At 32.2% G+C, this 21,789-nt stretch overlaps 3 protein-coding genes across 4 annotated transcripts; 1 reads left to right on the top strand and 2 right to left on the bottom strand.

Annotated features, from left to right (window-relative positions):
- Positions 1-1,006: 1,006 nt before the first annotated feature.
- LOC131955048 (tektin-2) lies at positions 1,007-5,545 on the bottom strand. The gene is made up of 7 exons (XM_059318997.1): positions 5,439-5,545; positions 4,077-4,188; positions 3,640-3,945; positions 3,093-3,307; positions 2,473-2,695; positions 1,822-2,045; positions 1,007-1,653 (listed from the first exon to the last, which is right to left on the bottom strand). Exons 2-7 carry the CDS (start codon positions 4,182-4,184, stop codon positions 1,461-1,463), a joined length of 1,269 nt encoding a protein of 422 aa, XP_059174980.1. The 5' UTR covers positions 4,185-4,188; positions 5,439-5,545; the 3' UTR covers positions 1,007-1,460.
- A 1,372-nt stretch (positions 5,546-6,917) lies between these two features.
- LOC131955047 (beta-1,3-galactosyltransferase 1) lies at positions 6,918-15,888 on the bottom strand. Of its 2 annotated transcripts, none has more exons than XM_059318996.1 (2): positions 15,803-15,888; positions 6,918-12,161 (listed from the first exon to the last, which is right to left on the bottom strand). In XM_059318996.1, the coding sequence occupies exon 2, from the start codon at positions 12,115-12,117 to the stop codon at positions 10,909-10,911; it is 1,209 nt and encodes a 402-aa protein (XP_059174979.1). In that variant the 5' UTR covers positions 12,118-12,161; positions 15,803-15,888; the 3' UTR covers positions 6,918-10,908. The 2 variants fall into 2 exon arrangements, with proteins under 2 accessions (XP_059174979.1, XP_059174978.1); XM_059318995.1 differs by lacking the exon at positions 15,803-15,888 and adding an exon at positions 15,533-15,590.
- A 427-nt stretch (positions 15,889-16,315) lies between these two features.
- LOC131955057 (acyl-coenzyme A thioesterase 13) lies at positions 16,316-18,689 on the top strand. The gene is made up of 3 exons (XM_059319008.1): positions 16,316-16,603; positions 17,634-17,818; positions 18,090-18,689. Exons 1-3 carry the CDS (start codon positions 16,517-16,519, stop codon positions 18,256-18,258), a joined length of 441 nt encoding a protein of 146 aa, XP_059174991.1. The 5' UTR covers positions 16,316-16,516; the 3' UTR covers positions 18,259-18,689.
- Positions 18,690-21,789: the final 3,100 nt, after the last annotated feature.

Genomic DNA, 21,789 nt, shown 5'->3' with positions numbered 1-21,789 from the left:
AAAAAAATGTAGATTATTATAATAAATCAAAGTGTATGATTTAAAAAAAAGCTCATTTGTATTTTCTTTTTTGCACGTTTATTTTCAATGCTTAGTTTAAATCTTAAGGTTTAAAAACATTGATTTGATTATAAAATAATTCAATAATAAGATCTCATTAAAAAAAATTAAATGCTTACGAGAGCATTTTTCAATGTAATAGCAATCTTTTAAAATTAAACAACTAGTTGAACAGTGTGGAGAAAATTCTATCAAGCACCTCAGAAAACAGTCAGTATTTAAAAAATTACAATAGTTGTTAAATTTTTATTATCTTTTGAAATAATGAAGCATTTCATACATGATAGATTTTAAGAAATGGTTTTGGACAATTGTCTTGTTTTTAATATTTTAAAATGCCTTGATATCTTGAATGAATACCACTTATATTTTCTAAGTAATGTTTTTAAAATGTCATGATGAAGAAAAATACTTCAGCAACTATAATGCTTAAAATTTTCAGTATTTATTTTTATAAAATAAATATGGTGATACTAAACAAAATCATCTAGCAATACCAGAAAATTACAGTTACAACATTGATAATATTTTTAAATTTTAAAAACCTCCCACTGTACTTAAATTCAGGGTTTCATTTTAGTAAAGTTTTAGATCCATAGAATAGAAAATAAATTTTTTAAACTATAAGCATATATTAATGTTTGTAATATATTATTTTGAATAATACCTAATTTTAAGTTTAAAAAATTCAAAATTTCTGACCACCCTGCCTACTTTAAATTGGGGACTTGCTTGTATTTTGAAGACTTGACAAGAAAATAAAATTCTCACCCTACAAAAATTCTAAGGTTACGTCAAATTTTTTTTTATAAGAACGTTATAAAAGCCAGCATATAATCCATCTATTAAAAAAATTGGAATGCTGCTTAGTGCTCTCTGACATACAGTGCAGTATCACAGCCAATGATAAGCAAAACATAACATTCACAGCCACACACACACACTATTGTATTTTAATACTGTTTAATAATGTTAATTATATTTTAATTGTTCACAGGCCACAAGGTTGTGTCATACATTCAAAACTTAGATAAATATATTAAAAAGTGTCTAAAATAACTGTGCACAATATATCAAATGTAAACCCAAATTTGTATCAAAATTAAAATCTACTTGTAAAAAGAAAATGTAAAAAGCCATATAAAAAAAAAATACTTCCTCCTTTTAGTTTATGTAATCACTACAAGCTCATTTGATTTTATGCAGACACCAATACTCAAATTTTTTAAATACATTGACCTCTAATTGAAGTGATGCAAGCTTAGATGATAATTAAACAAAAACAACCTTAAATTATGTGAAAGGAAAGGGTCAAAGGTGCTTTCCTGTAGATAAAATACTAAACCAAAACAGCATCACTATTGGTCCCAATTTTTGATGTTTTGAAAACTGAGGTGAGGTTAAGCTAAGATAGCAGATTTCATCCTTTCAATTCCAGTCAGGTTCAAGTTGTGCTCAACCTGGTTAGTAGGGGATGGGTTCAACTTCTGGCGCACCCCTAGGCACTGGTTATCCAAACGAAGAGACTGGGTCTTGAGAGCAATGTCATCATTAAGGCGGTGAAGATTCTTCTGTAGACCATCCAAGGCATGTCTAGGATTGAAAATAAAAAGATAATTAAAAATTTATAAAACAGATTCTAATCTAATTTTCATGGTCAAAATGTAAATGTTTAACATATTATCACTGTATTCAAAAAAAAAAAAAAGATTCTAACAGCAAACTGAACCAAGAGGAAAAAAAACAGCTTTAAAAACTTACTGGGCTTGTTTGAGCTTCTCTTCAAGTGCATTCTTGGATGCATACAGCTGTTTAACCTCATCAACAAGGCCATACTGGGCAGCATCTCTACACAGCTCAACATTTGGCCGATAAGTTCTGTTCTCCAGTCTAGTTTCAGCCTTTTTGGTTGGTCGGATTTTGTTGCGGATTGCTTCCTCGATGCCCCGAATGTCATTTTCCAACTCAGCAATTTCATCTTCAGTCTGTATAACAAGAAGCGTTTTAAAGAATTAGACATAAATGTAAACAGTAAACAGACATGTGCAGATTTAGTTTTTTTAAGCAAAAATATTGAAAATATTACAATTACAAAAATAGATAGTTTTTCTTTTTTAAGAACAAGTTGGAAACTTTTCCAAAACTGATGTTAAAAGCTTATATACATTTCTGGTACTGCATGATCTGCTAAGTGGTTTACCGGATATGTAATAAGGCAAGACCTAGTTCACAGCTTAGAATGCCTACATACATTAAGGTAGGAGTTCTTGTTCCAGTCTTTACTCATAAAACTACATTTGTTATGGCAAGCGGATATAGTAACAATAAAATGTATCAATTATTTTAATATTTTAAAAGTTATTCATTAAATTAAGGGCCACTTATAGATTTAAGGATTAAATAAACTCTTACATTCTTTTTCTGCCATTCTAGCTCATCCTTGGCCCTCTCAAATTCATGGATCCTCTTCCTGAAGGCAAACTCAGTGGCTTGTTTCTGTGCTTCTAGATCATTGGCTGTCTGTTGCAGTGTGTGGTGGATTTGTTCCCGGAGTCTGTTGGACGACTTCATCTCAGCATCAGCTCTCTCCTTATTGTAGCGACTGAAGTCTTCCCATTGCTGAGGGGTGGTACTCCTGTAAGGGAAACAGTTATAAAATACATAGTGTCATATCCTTCATCCATGGAGTATTGGAGCATTGTTCGACATTGTTCAAATAATATTTTAACTCAGATGTTAAACATGGGTGAACAGATTAGCCTAAAACAAACACAAGTATGAATTGCCAATTTAAATGGTATTAGGCACTAGATTCAGACATAGTTTCATAGCGACATAATGTCAGGGGACAATTAGAAATTTTATTTCATCTATCCAGGCATATTAAAACGGAAGGCTGAAAATGAATAGGGTAATCCATCAATAAATTAATTAAATAGCATATAAATAACTAAAAAAAACTACACAGGTAATTCCATCAAATTAAGATACAACTAATATGTAAAAATAAAAGAAGTGTAAGACATACTAACCCTTTAGGTACACGCAGTGGATCAGGCTTGTAGCTGATGTTTGGGGATCTATCAGACAAGTTGTACTGGTCAATGTCAATGCCTAAAGCAATATTTTTGTCCTGTAGGTCTGCTTGTACTTGTTGTCTAGCTTCTTGTAGAAGACACAGCTGCTCAAATGAATCTGCTATCCTCTGCTGCAGCACTTTTTTAATCCCGTCAATAACCTCGGCTTCCTTTTGTAAGAAAAAAATAAGGGAATATTTGTGATGTACATTAAGTCACATGAAATAAAAAAGAATCTGGTGTAATTTGTTTATTATTGTAAAAAGAGCGAAAAAAATCTACCTGAGGAAAAAGTATAAAATTAATTTGCTATAAAGCTTATGTAAATATGGATAAAATTATTTAGACTAGAGATTTTTTTAATTTAAATAAATAAAATACAAAAATCTTCATGAAAAAGTAGCCAAAAAATTATTTTGAAGAAAAAGTACATTATCTTTATAGAAAATAGGCACTAAAATTATTTTGAAGAAAAAAGTACAAATATATAGTTATTGCTTACTTTGTGAAGCTGATTTTCTGGTTCATCCTGCACAACATCTATATTCCTTCTTCCCTCACGCAAGGTTAAGCATTCAATGTTGACATCAGTTGGGAGATTTTTTGCTTCTAGTGCTTGTTCTGTTAATTCTTTTGCTTCAGATAGATCAGCAATTTCCTGGTCTAACTGTCCCAAAGTCCTTTCTAGAATTTCCTTCCACTTCCTTATATGGTCAACACGGTCAGCCAGTCTGACATCATTTGAATACTGATCCCACTTTGTCTGACTATCTGTCTCATTGCGTAAAAATCTGGATTCTTGACGGACCTAAGGAAACAAATAGTTAAATATTAAATTTGCTTTAAAATATGCTATGAAACAGATGTAGAGAAAATTCTAGCCTTGGGATTACAATACTTTAAAAAAAATGTATAACTAAGCAGCACATGACAACTCACCTGATGAGATGCAGACCTCTGACGCTCAGCATTGGTTGACTGAGTGTAAAGCTCAGTGAACCAGTCTGGTGGTTGATGTCTTACAACTTGTCTGACCTCTGTTGCCATGATTCTAATAAACAGAACATTATAGTTTTAATAGCCAATAAATGTAAGACATTTATAGAGGACAACCCCATTGCTTTGGGAATGAAAAGCATGAAAATCAGTCACTGACTGGGGTTCAGAAGATTTTTTATTTTAGAGAAAGTTATAAAATATAAAAATCTCTATGAACATTCTTAAGCAAACTTCTAAGTTTTCCACCATAAGATTCCAAAATGGCCAGTTTATGGAATAAGTATGTACTTACTAAAGAAAATAGCCTTGGCCTTAATTAATATAATCCTAACTGTGGTGATGTAATTGTTGTATGGGTGGAAATAAGTAAATTGTACATAATGAATATAAAGTTTGATGGACATTTGTGTATGTTTGATATGTGAATGTGTTCAGACAGGTGAATGACAGCTGAGATAGCATTCATGAGAGGATGAAAGGGTTTAAAAGGGAAGAGAAGGAAGTCTCGCACTGAATGAAGTTGTACAAAACTGTAAGAATGTATTATACATTTCAAAACCTAATCATTAGTTGTTGTTATCAAAGATCTCACCACCAACATCATAGCTGGAGAATTAAACTGACCCTAGCCCTAGGGCTTGGCTTAACCTAAATCTTGACTCTTGGCAGTCAGTGAAACTAGCAAAGAACTACTTGTTATTAATGATTTATAATTAAAAAAAAACTTGTTTCCCATATTCATCACTCATCATCTTTTCCTGTTAGTCCCAAAACAGTAGTAGAGTTAAGCTGTTTCAGTGACCGTTTATTATGAATTGGCTGTGTTAGCTTTTCCTAACTTGAGTCAGGTACCCATGCAAGTTGAGTGGACTGAAGGACGTCCTACAGACTCTTTTCTATGCCTGTATCCTAACTCAAGATTTAGCAGTAGGTGTGTGACTTGTCTAAAAAAACCTTTTTTTTTTAATTAAGAGATACTAGATAGTGATAGGCCTATTAATAACCTATTATTACTATAACTAATAAAGTGCCAGATCTACTAAGCTGATCTAGTAGTAGTCTACTTAATTACTAGACTAGAAGAATGCTAGATCTAAGAAATACATCATAGTTAGTAGTCTCTGATTTGACTCTTCTTATGGGGTGGGTGGCCCACAGAGATATGGTTTTTGAAGGTACTTTCTTTAGTAACAGTTAGTAAGTTGAATTTAAGGAGTTTAGGCCTACAAAAACAAAACAAACACTGAATACAAGTTTATCAATATTATTTTTAATCTATACTAAAAGTCAACATACACTTACAGTAGTTTTATAGCAGCAGCAAGAAGCAGATTTATACACCACCGATATGTATGGTCTTTCGTTGCTATCTAAACAGTGCAGAGCAACGTAAGATCTCAAAGCTATTTTTATTGGCCAGAGTTAAGTCGATTATCCAATCAAAATGTGTTTTGTTTTCTTCACTTATATAAGTCGTCATGGAGCTCCTAGAGTATTTCCGGCCTAACTGTATTTATCAGAAGACAGTCAATAGGCTATTTAATTTTATTTTTGTAAAAACAACAAAACAAATATTTTGATAAAACAACTTGAGAAATATAGATTTAGATCTAATAATAAATTAAAAAAAAAACCCCTGATCCGCGTTCACACTCACATAAAAAAAAAATCAACAACAACGCAAAGCTATAGGATTAAAATACTGGGTGTCATTCACAATCGGCGATAATCCGATTTGGCACAGCTGCTCTTGGTAGTGTAGAGCGCGCAACCGCTAACCAGAAAGGGGTCATCTATTAACGACGTCACGCCTTTAAAAAATAATTTTACCCCACACTATGAATCGTCACAAAAAGCCACCAACCCCGCCCCCAAATTAACTATAACTTTAATCAGCGTTTCTTCCCGACTTTTTTCTCCGGGGGTGGGGCACTTGAAATTTGGGGGGGGGGGGGGGGAGCTGACAGTCAAAAGTATATATTATATAAATTCCATTACGTTCGGTGGGGGGGGGGGGGGGAGACAAAAGAAAGTCATGGTTTTTGCACCCCCCCCCCCCCCCAGGGATTGTGATTTCATTTAATGAGTATATGGTTTGGATCTATAGGGATCGAGTCCATAACACGTCCCTGAGCCCACAGCACTGATGGGTACCGACAATTGTAGTGCTGCCCTTTCTTATGATGAAAGCACAGAAACATGAACTCTACTTAATCTGCCCCACGGTGTTTGAAAGGGTAACTTTACTAATGTAATCTGATTATGAAAGATATTTGCTACACGGTGGGAAAGGTAAAGAAACGTGTAGGCCCTATTCCATTAAAGCAATTATCTTACTGAGAGTGTCGGATGGAAACGCCATTTAAGAAATAAAAGATAGGTATAGGTCTGACTGTTTTGTGGCATGAGTTCTAATGATTACTCCAGTGATAACTATTTCTAGTGCCATTTTCATAGCCATAATGAGTGGTTGTTTTTTCAATCTAGTCTAGGCAATACACTCAAAGGCAAGTTGCTTGCGCACAAATAGCCACTGAATGTTTCAAGTATAATTATGTTACATTAACTTATGTAACATTTTATCCCCCCCCCCCCCTCTAGTCACAAAACTAACCCTTGAACTTAAAATGACATTACCCCTCCGCCTACACCCCCCCACTCAAAATGGTATACAATAGCTTTGGACCCATAATCTTTCCCTTGAGTTGCAATGTCCTTTTCACAAATTATATACTTTCTAACACTTTTAATTAAATAATAACAAAACAAGATCATTTTGAATTTGGTTTATTACTTTTCTTCTTCTTATCTTTATATATTAAAAATATTGGGCAAAAAATTCAGTTCAGGGCAGTTTTAATGTGGTTAAAAGTCAACAAGCATAACACATAAAATGTTCGGAAAACTTTGTGCAATTTGATAACTTAGATACATTTGAATTTATACTTCTTTTTCTTGACTAAAATAAACAATACTAAAAGTAGAGCAATTACATCAATCTTATTATTTCAACAGATTTTTAAAAAACTGAATATGATTGCATTGATATATGCATGTGTAAAACAAAGCACTGTGATGACCATAGATAGAAACTTACATAACAAAACTAGCTGTTAGTTAGATTTTATTGTCTATAGTATTTGAGCCTCTGAGAAGTGTTGCTTTAGTTATTCTTTATCCTTTGAGTCAAAATTTTTATATATTATGCAACAGTTAAATAATTAGTAATGCAGCTGAAATTTTAAAACATTTTTCCATGCAAGACCTTTTTATATGTAGGCTACAGAGATTGAACCTCAAACCTTGTTAAATGAAGGTACAAAAGTTGCAAGCAAAATATATAACATTCCCCATGTGTTAAAAAAATAGACAGGTAAGTCATGGAGTTAACTTCAAGGGAAAAACAAATTTCACCAATATTTCACTCATTTCAAATAATTGTTGTAGAAATAATTTTACATTATTGTGACAATTTTAACACAGATATTTGGTATTCTGACAGACAGAAGTTTTGGTCTATTTACATTTTATGCATGCTGTAAAAAGTGAAGAAAAAACTACTTTGGTAACTAACAATAGTAACGTGAGACAAAAATAGTACCAACTTCTTTTAAAAATATTGGCAACTTCAAAATTACCTTATTTTTTTTCTCTCTCTTTTACCTAAAGAACAAAGTGTTCAAAACACAGGACTAAAACTTAAAGGAAGTATCTTCTAAAATGAGCTGTATAATACTCGGCTAAAACAAATTAAAAATAAGTTTTTTAAGTGGGGGAGTAACAAATTTCATAATTGAATACAAATATTGACAAAATGTCAATTAATAAACAACACTAAATGTCTTTTGTCATTTTCCCCATACACAACTATAAAAAGTTGTAAAATAGAAATGAAACCTTCTCCCAGGATTGTCACCTTCAACAACGTTGTATGTTAAAATGCAAGCTATGAACATGTTTGGCTCAATGTTACAACAGTGAAATAATTAAAAAAAAAATACAAACAGCAACACCAACCAATAAACCTAGAAACATCTTCCCCATAAAATTATTTTACTTAATGTTAACAGATTATAGAAAGTAAACCACAAATGCACTGGGCATAAATATTTCTTAAATTATAAGTCCCCTTCCAAACATTGACCAATGATACTCAAGAGACAGCTAGGCGAGACAGAGATTAAAAGTATGATCTTTATGACTATCATCATGCCAGCCCCTGCTGGCTGAGTACAGCAGTAAATAAAAAGACAGCAGCAGAACATGGACACAGAAATCAACACAGGTGGAAGAAAGCAATCACTGATATTCTGGAGTAGTACAATAATGTTACACTTCTTGAATAAAATGACACTGACACAAAATTAACAGCAACAATGATTTTAAAGTTTAAGCACATCAATTGAATAAAAAAAATATTGCAAGTGCACAAATTAGGAAATGACTAGACTTTGGGATATTTACAAGTACAGTTTAATGGCAGCATTTTAATTATGGTAATTAAGTCATATTCAACAACAAGAACATAAAGCAAATGAAACCATAGGAAGAGATGTCAATAAACCAACGTCATACATTATATTCAGATCATATACTGATATTAAAGTCCAAAAAGAAGTTAAATGATTACAACTTTGCTTAAAATATATACTGTCTGCACTATGACATACATAAATGAGTACTTTAGGTAAATAAAAATCTTATATAATTAAGTACAAAGAATGCTTAAAATTTGTTGAAAGTTTAAAAGTTTTTTGTAAAATGATCCTTCTTTTCTATACTCTGTCCAAAATGTATTCCTATGAAATGTACACTATTATAAAAACAACCTCTACCCCAGCTTAAGGTAATATTTATTATAAATAGAAAAGTAAACATGACTGGAACAAGGAGAGACCATTTGATGAGACAGGCAGAGAAAACTTGATTAGTAGACAGAGACAGGATGGAAAATAAACTGCCCCCATTGGATAGAATTTTAATAAATAAAAGGGAAGGGGGCAAATTCAGATCTATAAAATTTTTAGCAGCAATGAAATGATTGTTTAGAAGTATTAATTAACACCTTACGATTAAACTAAGGCTATACGTCATAAGTTATTTCTTACACTCCCACTGCAGTAGAGAAACCAGGAGAAAGAATTTGTTATTTACCCACATAGATTTATGTTGTGACCTGCTTGTTTAATAAAAACTAAAATTAATAAAATAGATATTGAAAAAACTTTTCAAATTTTACATTTTTAGTGGTCAGGTTACTTTGTCAAGAAAGAAGAAGAAAAAAATAATATTCTGTACCTAATACACAGACCTAGTTGTGATTGTTTAAACACACTTATTAATTCCATCAATAGTTAATATTTAAATGCATTTTTACCATCAAAAGGACTAGAAAATCAATAGTTAAAATAATTTTGCAGTACACGAATATAATTGCAAAATATACAAACAAAAACAGTTTGTACTAACATGAACTACAAAAATGAAACAATTTACATGTTTAAAAAGAGGTGAACACAAAAGGTACAATAATTCAATGAACTTAAAATTACGATTACGTAACAACAAGTGAAACATGCAAGAATGTGTTTGATAAGAACAAAGTAAGCATCTTGATTTAAGAAAAATAAAACAGTGTTTGACATAATATTTGACAAATAATGTTTCTAACATAATGCACCAGCCTCCCTGTATATACTTAATAAAGCAAATTTATGTTTGAAGTAAAATTAATTAAACAACAAGATACAGGATCTTTTGATAAACTCTACAGCCTGCTAGGTAAGGAAAGGTTCAGCATATCCATCAAACCTACTTGTAGTGTACCTTAAAAATAACCCTTTTAACAGCTTTTTGTAAATATATATAAATATAAAATATAACATTTATAAAATTAATTTACTGAACCCCACTTTAAATAGCAAGTTGAAATTTTTGTAATTTTGTCCCTAACTATAGATAATAAAATTAGCTCAAATTAAACTAAGAAAAATAATTTTCAAAAAATTAATCTTCTATCACAATTATTTTGAAATTGAAATAGAAAAACCAAGATTAAAAGAATAAGTAATGCGATCTTAATACAAAAATAATCTAAGCACTTATAAAAAAATGAGGAAACACCTAAAATAAATGTAAAATGCATTATTGCCAAAGGTTGAATATCTAAAAATTACAAAATTCTTCCAATACTAGTATAGTTTAAGTGTTGAATTATTAATATAATACTAAAAGACTTTTTATATAGCATTGATTATAAAAACAGCACAATCTACCTGCATTTAACCTACATAAACTTAGATAGTGATCAGCAAATATATAAAGCTAAACCACAACCAAAGTAAACAATTTTTAAACACAACCTAGACTCATAGAACTAATATTTCTTCATCAACTCCAACTTCAAAAAATTTAATGTACAGCCTACTTCTCACATGCCTATCACAATAATTACAAAAAAGGGTAAACAATTTACATAAAGAAATTATTCTTATTATAACACTATAAATTTAATTACATTAATAGCAGTCCGTGTACAAGAGGGATCACACTATGATAAGGCCACTTTCAGTCCAACATTAATTGTACAACCTTAATTAACCATCTGGCTAAGTAAAAAAAAAAATTTCCTATAAAAGTAGCATATACAACAAAAAATAATAATCAAGTATTAACACAGTGGAGTATTTTAAAATGAGTTGACCGCATGAATTAATTCACACACTCTAGATTCAGGATATGCTGCCAAATAATGTACAGGAACGACGGCTGATCAACTCCATGTTGAAATACTTGTATCTTTGCACTCAACAGATGCTTTCAAAGTCTTATTCAGTAACTCTTCATGGGCTTCAAGCTTGACACCATGCACAATAAAAACATAAAGATAATTACAGACACTCAACCCCATTGAACTGATCAAAAACCTACTACTGCTTATAGGTTTTATCCCAAGCTTAGAAATAACAACCCCCACATATGCATCTTCATTTGGAAAGGGGGCGATATAGGCACTACGAGACACCAGTCGATCAACAACATCTTTTGATAAAATATAGCCCATACCGCTGGCGTAGGGTGGGTAATATTGTTTTGAATATTCATCAATTTTCACTGACCATCTATTTTTTTCACCTCGAACAACCTCAAGCCTATTTTGATCCACAACAACATTGCCGACATACAATCCATTGATTTGTAAATTATAATTTTGAAGAAACTTGTACACTAAATGCGTATTAACAAAACAGTCATCATCAGTCTTAATAACATAAGAAGCTGGGCAATGACTAGAACTCCAGTGAAAGCCATGGAGAACTTTATGAGTCAAGTTGCGATAAGTGTCCTCATATGTGCCTAGGAGCATATCCTTATACAGGAACATTTCTTGAATAAGCTCAGGCAAATCTTCACTTTTGCTTGGAACACCCACTAAAAATATACACTGCCATGTTTGGCCTGAGAGTAAAGGAAACCTATCAGGTGAACACCAACTGTCTCTGATTGCCTGTCTTTGAGCTCTGTGTTTGTGTGCCGATGTAATGAGAATTTGGAAAAAAGCTTTGGGAACGCACAGTGGTAATGACACCTTATCATGGTAATACAGACTAGAATTCCAAACAACATCAGAGATATTCTCTTGTGTTGAGGTCATTGCATTTTTATCTGATTTTTTAGACCCAGCTCTACCACCTATGACATGATACTTTCCAAGGAGTCTAATTTTTTTATATGGCACAGGAAGTTCTAGCATTGAAGAATGAAATCTATTGTCTACATAAGCCAGAAGTAAAGTGTAAACAACACAAAATGCTATGACCAAGACAATACAAGCGCAGAAGCTTATTTTGATAACAGCCTTGGCTGACTGTTTCCGTCTGCTCATTACATTGACACTTAAGAAAATTCTTGACGGTGGTGATCTAGGTCTAAGCCCAAGATACCTAAAAAGATCTTTAAATCTCATTTTGCTGCTGGACATTAATGTTTATTTCTAAGCAGGTAGTGCTGCATTTGTATACAATTCTGAAACGAATAAAAAAAAAACACCATTAGATTACTTTTTACTCAGATGAAACATCAATTAAATATTTTGTTTAGGTATCATTTAATGTTGATAAGCTTCACCATACAATTATTGGTATCACTTAAATATTCAACATCATCTAAAACTTTATCGCAAGGAAAACATTGGCAAATACTTTGTTCTTCCTATTAAAAAAATATAAAACTAAAATTTAAAAAATTCAGTTAAAATTTTTTCCCATGAAAGTTATCTTGCCAAAGTCACAGCTGGTGTTGTCAGAAACCACAAGGTGATTTAATTTGGAATGAATAACTACTGCTGTAAGTCAGGTGTATTTTGGTTTTCAAGTCACTACCAGTGTAAAATAAAACAAAACTCATCTTTTTATATGGCAGGAAACAGATTGGTACCGCAAAATGCATATTCGGTCTTCGCCGTTCATAAACTTTCTAACCAGACATCGTTCGGGGATTTTGTTTATACTGATAAATAGAGCAAGGTTTTTACAAGCTTCGTTAGCAACATTTTTGTGGAATTCGTTTTTTATGACATTTTGTGCCGCGGCGAAGAATGCGAAGTATGCAAATCTAGACGGAATGGATCTACTTGGAAAGTACGTGTACTGCACTAATAAGGTAAGAAATAATATTTTGTAAAAATAACTATTATTTTTTTATGGATTTTTCATTAGAAATGATTGCTGTAAATTATGAAAGTAAAAAAAAGTATATTTGAATGCGTTTTTTACTTTAAATTGAACAAAATGACTGCCGAAAATTACGACACATCGGCGTCGCTGAAAGCGGGAATTTCAGTTAATTTTTTACGGATATAAAATTGTATTTTTTTACTCCGAAGCATGTATTTAAATAACAGTTAAGTTAAATCTATTTAATTCTTTAAAATATAATTATTATTTTGCCGTAGATACTTTTTTTTTATTTTTAATGATTTTCTGTCGCGGAAAATCGGTATTCGCACCATGCACGCACACGTAGTAAAACTAGACTTATCTTTAAAACACGAGAATCTTGAGTACACTGCGAATAACAAAGTTTTTAAATGTTAGTTTACTTTTGACTTTAAGCCATTTGTTTTAAATCGAAATTAATTGATAATGTAATTATTTCAAAGTAAAAACTTTCCGTCTGAAATTGGCTTCTAACCTTCGCCACTGAACCAGCCTACGCACGACATTCGCGCGAGTCTGTTTCTTCGCAATAGTCTGTATAGTGTCGAGGGCTAATCCTAAAAAGAACCGAGTCCTCACTAATGTAATGTTTATTAAAATTAGGTACAATTGTTGGAACACATGAGAAATAACAAATTTAAATTTCTTCAAATCTATAGCCAAAAGAAAGTAGAACTTTATAACTCTGTAAATTATGAATCGAGTGACGGCTGTCGTGAAAACGGGAGCCATTGTACTCTTTTTTTTAGGGTGACCTACTTTTATTATATAAATTTAAAATTCGAAGATTTGATAAGCAGCTGAGTAGCTGAATACGCATGCGATATGGCTGGCACGTTTTGGGATAGGGATCGAGTACACCGTAGAAATTTTTTTTTTCTTAGAACTACGCGTATTTTTTTTTTTTAAATCAAAAGATACTTACATATTAGCTGTGGATTTCAATTTCATTACAGAACTAATCACTAACTTTAGTTTTTAAAAGTGATTTTGCTTCTAGATCTAGCGTATTTTCAAAATTACGTAGATTCTAGATCTAGATCGATTTTACTAACTATTTGACAAACGTGTCAGTAAAATGAGGTCACCGCTTCCAGATTCTTAGGTTTTAATTATGTTTGTCATTTTGATCTATTATAAGTAGCATTAAAACTACTGCATCTATCATCAACATTGTTTTTATAGGCCAGTTCTAATGATACATTCTGTTCATTACCAATTCTAATGAAATCGTATCAGGCCCTAACTAACACCCTGTTCACTGACACCACACTATTTGAATGAGGCCACAGACAGTCGTAACCTTAAATTAATTTATAAAGTACTAAACAATTATAATTAGCCATGTAAATGCTGCAACTATAATAAAAATTGGCATATAGACATATTTTACTAATAATATTTTTTATATAGACCTTCTATATTTAACTCTGTTATTTTTTTCTTCCCCAGAGTGTTTTTAAAAGCCAGAATTTTGAACATTTTTTAAAGGGGAAAGCGGTCGTTTTTTTTTCAAGAATAATTATAGAAATAAGCTATAAACTGGTATATTTTGTAAAGTTTGACATAATTACAAATAAATTTATGCCTAAGTGACATTTCTGTGTAATTATATTGTTAATTTTGTGAATTTCGTGGATTTTAGACCTTACTACATTTCGATGTAAAAAAAAAAATGTCATTTGAGTGAGTGTGGTTAATCTAAATTTTGAACGTGATGTAAATGTCTAGTGCTATTAATTTTTATATTTTTGAATTCCTCGATTGTTAAGCAACAAAATTGATATATAATATGTCAATATTTGTTACTTTGAAAATTGGCGAAAATCGACCCTAAAAGTAGATGTTTGAGAGTTGAATCTGTTTCCTGCCATAAACAAATTGGTTCCATGACAAATGATCTCAGACATCAAAATTTGATTAAAAATGACTAAATTCAATAAAAGGGGAAACAATATTGGGCCTAAATAAGAAAATCAACAAACTTGCTATCTTTAATAAAAGCATTGTTTGCTCATGAGACCTTGTAAATATTTTAGCATTGTCGATGAGCGTTTTTCAAATTATTTGATTTCTGTCAAAATAAAAGTGACATCACCAACTATCTCAAATAGAAATTTTTCATGCTATGATCGATGTATGCTACAGGTCTGCTTATATCTTAACTAATGCAAACTGACAGTGATCCCTCAACTATCTGAATTTTAGTGGACAAGATATTGTGAGTGGTTGATTATGCAAGTAGCAATGTTTGGAAATTGTAGAAAAACTTTTTTAAAAACTTTCATTTAGTTCAAGGAAAGATTCCTAAAAACAACAACACACTATATTTAGTCACTAGACTAGCAACATTTGCAACATATTATTTAGTTATGCTTTTGTTATGAGTTTACAGACTGAGAAGTGAACAATAATATTCCAAATATAAACTACTTTATTTCTAGAATTAATTTGTGTTCAAAAGTATAGATCTTGGCCTATAAGTATCTAGACGTCTAGATCTAGATAGATAGAAGTAAGAACGCTGATAAGTGATAAGTGCCAAGTAACTGAGAGTCAGTAGAGATCCTTCATAATTTCATATGAGCTGGAAGAGTGGCACCCCTACATATAGTACATAAGTCGGAGTAGATCTAGGACTAACACTTGTAATTTAATTGGCCTAATATTTTTACTTACAAGAACTGTGACCATTGTGTCTGTTTTTGTTTTGTTTACACTAAACAATACTGTGACAGCCTTGAGTGAGACTTGTGATAATGATTACAAAACAACACAGCACCTCAGTCTCAGGATTTTCTACATTTGAAGCAGCACATCTTACGTACGTAATGCCTTTTTTACTGTAAAATTATTCAAGCAAGGATATGGGACTTGTCTGTTAATAATGATATAGATCTAGAGTCTAGATCTAGTCTAGATATTCCATATAGAATATTATAGGCCTACATCTAATTTATTCCAAGAGTGAAGATTTCAATCCACTGTTTTTTCTGAAAGTATCAAGCACCGAGGTTAACACGCACCGAAACGAGTCACCTGAAACTATGCAGCACTTCCGGTATTAAATTTACGTAACCTCTAGCTCAAGGCCTACTTGAACAGTGGCCTAGTAGGCCAAGTTGGCTGTTGGCTCGGTCTAAGTAGTTGGGGATAACAGAACACTCCTATAAAAATTAGCATACATTTATCTAATCATGTCTAAGATCTAAATGTTAAATGTATTTACCGTAATTATAACCATACAAACTGCTTTCATATTTAAAGAAAATATAGATCTAACATTGTTGTAGTAAGGCACTTTACTATTTAGTGTGACCTGAGTTCTTAAATATGATAATAGCTTTTGATTTATTTATTTTAATAATTTTATCTTTTAAGTTAACTATAACTAATGGTTAAAGCTTCAACATGACCTGAAATTAATAAGATATATTATTTTTTTTTATCTATAGGCCAACATATTTCTTTTAAACATTCATCAATCTTGTAAAATCATTCATATGACAATTAAAAAGCAATTTGATCTGGCATTTCTTGTCCTTATGTTATTGTTTTAAAAAGATTCCTTAGATCTACTTATAAAATATATTACAATGAATTTTAGGAGATAAACTTACAAAGCCTGATATTAAACCTCGTTAAAATTCTATACTATACACAATGGCTGGAAAATTAACACTTCAAACTCTGAAAAGAGTAGTAGCTGAGCGTGTCAAAGGGCCAGGCTTTGAAAGTCTATTTGATCAGGTGTGTCACAATAAAATAAAAAATACTTTAAAATAGTAGGCCTACATACATATACATAATACATACAATAACATATAAAAACATATAAATTATAGAATATAGGGGGCCTAGTAAATTACTACACATACTCTGACACAGATCTAGATCTAGTACTTTTATTCACTATGAACTTCTACATACTTGATCTACCTACAGTAGTTATAACTTTATGGGCAGGTCTCTGTAACTGTACTGTGTACACGCAGTACTAAAGTGACTATCACTATAGGCCATAGGCCCATACTATCTGTAATTTTACTAAATATGTACTAATGTAGCCAAAATGTATTTATAAATCGGCTATACTATAAATATCTACCAATTAAATAATAATAAAGTAAATTACTAACCATACTAAAACAATGAAATAAAAATTGTTGGCCTAATAATAATTACTAACAATGTTATTTTTTTATTGTTATAACAATACAAATATCTAAGCATATTCATAATAGATACTCCAAAATATATATATATATATATAAATATATATATATATATATATATATATATATATATATATAATTTATATATAATTTAACAAATTGAGCAGAATGTCAGATATTCAGAAATATGCTCAGGGATTGTGGGGACTGCTTGAGTACATATTTTGTGGAGGGAAAGAGAATGGGGGCTCTTTTTCAGCAGAAATGCATGAGGAGTCATAATTTGCTGAAAATAAAGAGTGACCAATAAAGAGAAAGATATATATATATATATATATATATATATATATATATATATATATATATATATATATATATATATATATATATAGGCCTATATATATATATATATATATAATATATATACATACACACACATATAGGTGTAGGCATATATATATATATATATATATATATATATATATATATATATATATATATATATATATATATATATATATATATATATATATATATATATATATATATATATATATATATACACACAGTGTATATTTATACATTTTACTCAAAAAATTGTTTAGTTGAGTGTTATATCTGGTGGTGATGGCTTGTGTTGCTGTGAACTAAAAGTCAGTCCTAAAATGTTAAATGTAAGTGGTAGTTTACATGGAGGTGTGACAGCTTCTTTAATTGATGCAGTCTCTACATATGCACTAATGACAACAGGCACAGGCCGACCTGGTAGCAGTATTGATCTCAACATAAGGTAATTTGCATTCTATCTAGAGATAAAAATGTAGTAGTGCTATAAAACAGTAATAGCACTCAAAAGTGAGAGAATTATTAAATCTTGTTATTATAATTTGCACTTCGGGAAACAATATTTTCATTATATATATATATATATATATATATATATATATATATATATATATATATATATATATGTGTGTGTGTGTGTGTGTATGTTTATGTTTGTGTGTGTATGGATATATACATGCAGAACTACTAAGAGAACTTTTAAAACTACGTTTCAGTTACATGCGGCCTATAAAGTTGGACGATGTAATTGTAATTTCGGCTAAAACATTGAACTGTGGGAAAAAGATTGCTGTCAGCACAGTGGACATTAGCAGCAAACAGACGGGCAAACTGGTGGCTCAGGGCAGACACACCAAATTTGTGGGTGATCCCAAAGTGGATTGACAACTCAATGTAAAATACCAATTCCACTTTTGCCACCTTTTGTCCTTGGATGACACAAGGGTTTCCTGATAGTGCCAGATTAAAGTGGCATATGCCTTGAGCAGCTGAGATTGTCAAGATTTTATAAGCTTATTCCAGCTTGAAGTCTGTTAACCATGACACATATGGTGCTATGTTTTGAATTATTATTAATTTTATTGGTATGTTAGTTTAGCTAGATATGTTTGTAACATTGTAATGTAAGTTATGAAGATGTGGAGAGTTGTGCATGCATACGTTAGTACACTTATATGAGGTTTTTTGTCAAAATAAATTGGTTTTTTGAGTCAATATCATTTTGTCTTTTTGTGTTTTGAAGCCTAAAATGTTAGGCATTATTTGTGAATATTTTTACTGTTTATTTTTCTGTATCAATTGTTATAAAAAAGGTTTATGTCTTTGCTGAAACATATATCTGTTGATAATTCAAATAATCAAGAAATTTATAATTTTTTAAAACATGATTATTATTAATACATGATTATTATCAATACATGATTAGTAGAATACCATATGTTAGTATGGCAAAATTTCAATAAAAATAAGTTTGTAATGTAAGGGGAGTAATCCATAATACTATTATTTATAGTTGGTTATGTCCCCTTGTATATAAATTGTAGCTTGGTTTGTTGTCTTGTTATATTGATAGCGCAGTGCAAATGGTTTTATTACTCTATATTATTATTAGCGTATATTGGAACAAATATAAATCCTAATACGTATTATTTGATTTGAAAACTGGTCTTTTCAAAGTGATAGACAACAATTTTAAAAGTCCCTAAAATTGTTCACTTTTTTTTTTAGCAATTATGACCATAAACAAGAGGCTTTAAGTTTAAGGATAGAGGTCTATATAACTATAACACTCATAAATGACATTTCTTTATTTATGAACATGAGAATAGCAGTGGCGGAACTAGAAAAAAAAGGCCCCCCCGCAGAATTTTTTTTTGGGCCCCTATATATATATATATATATATATATATATATATATATATATATATATATATATATATATATATATATATATATATATATATATATATATATATATATATATATATATATATATATATATATATATATTAAGTTTTCGAAGTGAGAAACACCGACTCTCTAAATCTAGCCCGACACACTAAACTGACGATGATTTATTAAGAGGCTTTTATCAAAACGTTAACAACCGTGTATTTTTTAGACGTGTGCCCTGTTTACCAGAAGTTGAATTAAATATTAACAATTTCGGCAGTTCATTTCTACCAACTAGACACGCCAAGGCATGCTGTAAGTCCCTCGGCGACGGCCCAGGTGTCAGGGGAGTCACGGGGCTTTTGGGAGCTACCGGTTACATTCAGAGTTTCTTTCAGGCATCTCTTGGGGGGGGGGGCGAAGCCCCCCCGAAATTTTTTTTACCACCCCCTCCCCCCCCCGAACGAAATGAAATTTCTATACTTTATATAGAAAATATATACTTTTAACAGCGTCCGCCCCCCCCCCCCCGAAGAAAGTCTACCGCCCCCCCCCCCCGAAAATTTCAAGTGCCCCCCCGGAGAAAAAAGTCTGGAAGAAACACTGGTTACATTACTGCACAGGGGATGGGCGCGACATATTGTTTCTTCCGGCAGTCTGGAAGAAACATTGGTGCAACACTTGATTAGATTTAATCAGCGAGTGTAGTAGCTAGACTTATTCCTAGTGTTGTCGGAACTTTTAAACGACTGGATGTGGGGGCCAACCTGCTCATATGTGATGCGCTCAGGATGACACTGTCGCCGGTGATTTCAAGTAGTAACCTCATCCGCTTATACAAGATCTAGGGGCGCTAAATCACATATTTCCAATATGTAAACAAATGTTAGCCTATGACAGAAACCTTTGCGTGGCTGTCAGAGTTTCTTCCAGGCATCTCTTCGGGGGGGGGGGGGGGGGGGGGGGGGGCGACGCCCCCCCCCCCCCGAAAATTTTTTACCGCCCCTCCGAACGAAATGAAATTTATATAATTTATATAGAAAATATATACTTTTAACAGTGTCCGCCCCCCCCCGAAGAAAGTTTACCGCCCCCCCGAAGATTTCAAGTGCCCCCCCCCCCGGAGAAAAAAGTCTGGAAGAAACACTGGTGGCTGTCCTCAACAGCTTCCAAAGTTTTCATGGCGATTGGGTAAATGATGCAGTAATGCAAAATAGACAGAAACGTGTTTTTCACATGTACAACTGTATGTGGCCAGCTCACGCGTCGGATAACTTTCTGATTTAGGGGGGGGGGGGAATCCACAAATGACGTCACATTTTTTAACGACTAACAAAAAGCCAGACCCTCACACACACCCCCCCTCCCACCTCAATAACGTCATTGATAAATAGTAATTGACTATTAATTATATAATAATGTTCAATTAATTCTAAACGTTCTAATTAATTTCTAAATAATTATATAAAAAATAATCTTACCTTCCCTGTTTTGTGAATTAGATGTGCCTAATACTAATAGTATGCAAATAAATCAATATCTGTTGACTAGTGCTGTCTAGTGTCTGACAAAATGTGCTGAAGTGGTGAATCGTACGGTTAGGAAGTAGTTCATAAACGATACATTTATCTCCTCGATACTTGTGAGGTTGAGAAAGAGGGATGGGATAGGGGTCGGCTCGGGAAAAAAACTTGAAAGAGACGACAAAACGCCTTGATCTATGTACGTCAGCATCGCCCATTGTAAAACTTACTCAGGGGAGATAATTCCAAGTATAGGCCTTAAAAGTTTACTATGATATTTCTTGTAAAAGTAAAAAAAAAACCAGTAAACGTATATAAAAACGAAGTTTCTAGTATTATATTCTTTTTTATTATTTGTAGGATACAAGATAGTACAGAATACAAATTCAACCACTATCACTAACACATATTAACATTGAAAAATGTTAAATGGATTTCGGCGGGTCCCTAACTAATGCCGAAACGAAGAACCGCGCATCATGAAAGCCACTTCATGTGTAGCGGCTTCTCGTGCTATGGTCTTTGTTGTTTTTTTAAAAAGAATTTTGCCGGCGACAGCGTGGGGAAATAGAACTCGGCCTTGACGATGGTTAAAAAATACAACTATACTATAAATAAAAAGAAATGTTATCCCCATCCCCTGCCCCATCCGCCACAGTACACTTTGGAGGATCGGTCAAACAGTTACGTGTCCTCTATTGAGCTATCAAAGGGGGGCAACGAGTCAAATGTGTCATTCAAATTTGAAGCGTTGCCTATATTTTACACTGTATTTTGTGTAATGGATTTTTTTTTTTTTTGCTGAAGAGCGTGGTATAGTGACTGTAAAATAAAGATAATCGTACCGCAGCTACAGTGTTTTTCTTTTACAAACTAAATATCAAGGCAAAAATGCACGAAAATTAAATTCAAAATTTAAAAAAATACTAATTATGGTCAGCAGTGGGCCCCTAAACGGCCTGCCCCCCCCCCCCCCCACCCGCATTGCGGGGTCTGGGGG

Source organism: Physella acuta, unplaced genomic scaffold (genome assembly GCF_028476545.2).
Source record: "Physella acuta isolate Inbredline_101_S28 unplaced genomic scaffold, ASM2847654v3 ptg001051l, whole genome shotgun sequence".
NCBI classification, from domain to species: Eukaryota; Metazoa; Mollusca; class Gastropoda; family Physidae; genus Physella; species Physella acuta.
This window is presented reverse-complemented; position numbering and strand designations above follow the sequence as displayed.

What these genes read in the sequence shown, in the direction of transcription:
- LOC131955048 (XM_059318997.1), bottom strand. Translation starts at nt 4,184, where the DNA reads ATGGCAACAGAGGTCAGACAAGTTGTAAGACATCAACCACCAGACTGG. An exon ending in AGAGGTCTGCATCTCATCAG is followed by an intron (nt 3,946 to 4,076) that starts GTGAGTTGTCAT and finishes TTGTTTCCTTAG; the next exon opens with GTCCGTCAAGAATCCAGATT. An exon ending in CAGAAAATCAGCTTCACAAA is followed by an intron (nt 3,308 to 3,639) that starts GTAAGCAATAAC and finishes TTCTTACAAAAG; the next exon opens with GAAGCCGAGGTTATTGACGG.
- LOC131955047 (XM_059318996.1), bottom strand. Translation starts at nt 12,117, where the DNA reads ATGTCCAGCAGCAAAATGAGATTTAAAGATCTTTTTAGGTATCTTGGG.
- LOC131955057 (XM_059319008.1), top strand. Translation starts at nt 16,517, where the DNA reads ATGGCTGGAAAATTAACACTTCAAACTCTGAAAAGAGTAGTAGCTGAG. An exon ending in TTGAAAGTCTATTTGATCAG is followed by an intron (nt 16,604 to 17,633) that starts GTGTGTCACAAT and finishes AAAATTGTTTAG; the next exon opens with TTGAGTGTTATATCTGGTGG. An exon ending in AGTATTGATCTCAACATAAG is followed by an intron (nt 17,819 to 18,089) that starts GTAATTTGCATT and finishes ACTACGTTTCAG; the next exon opens with TTACATGCGGCCTATAAAGT.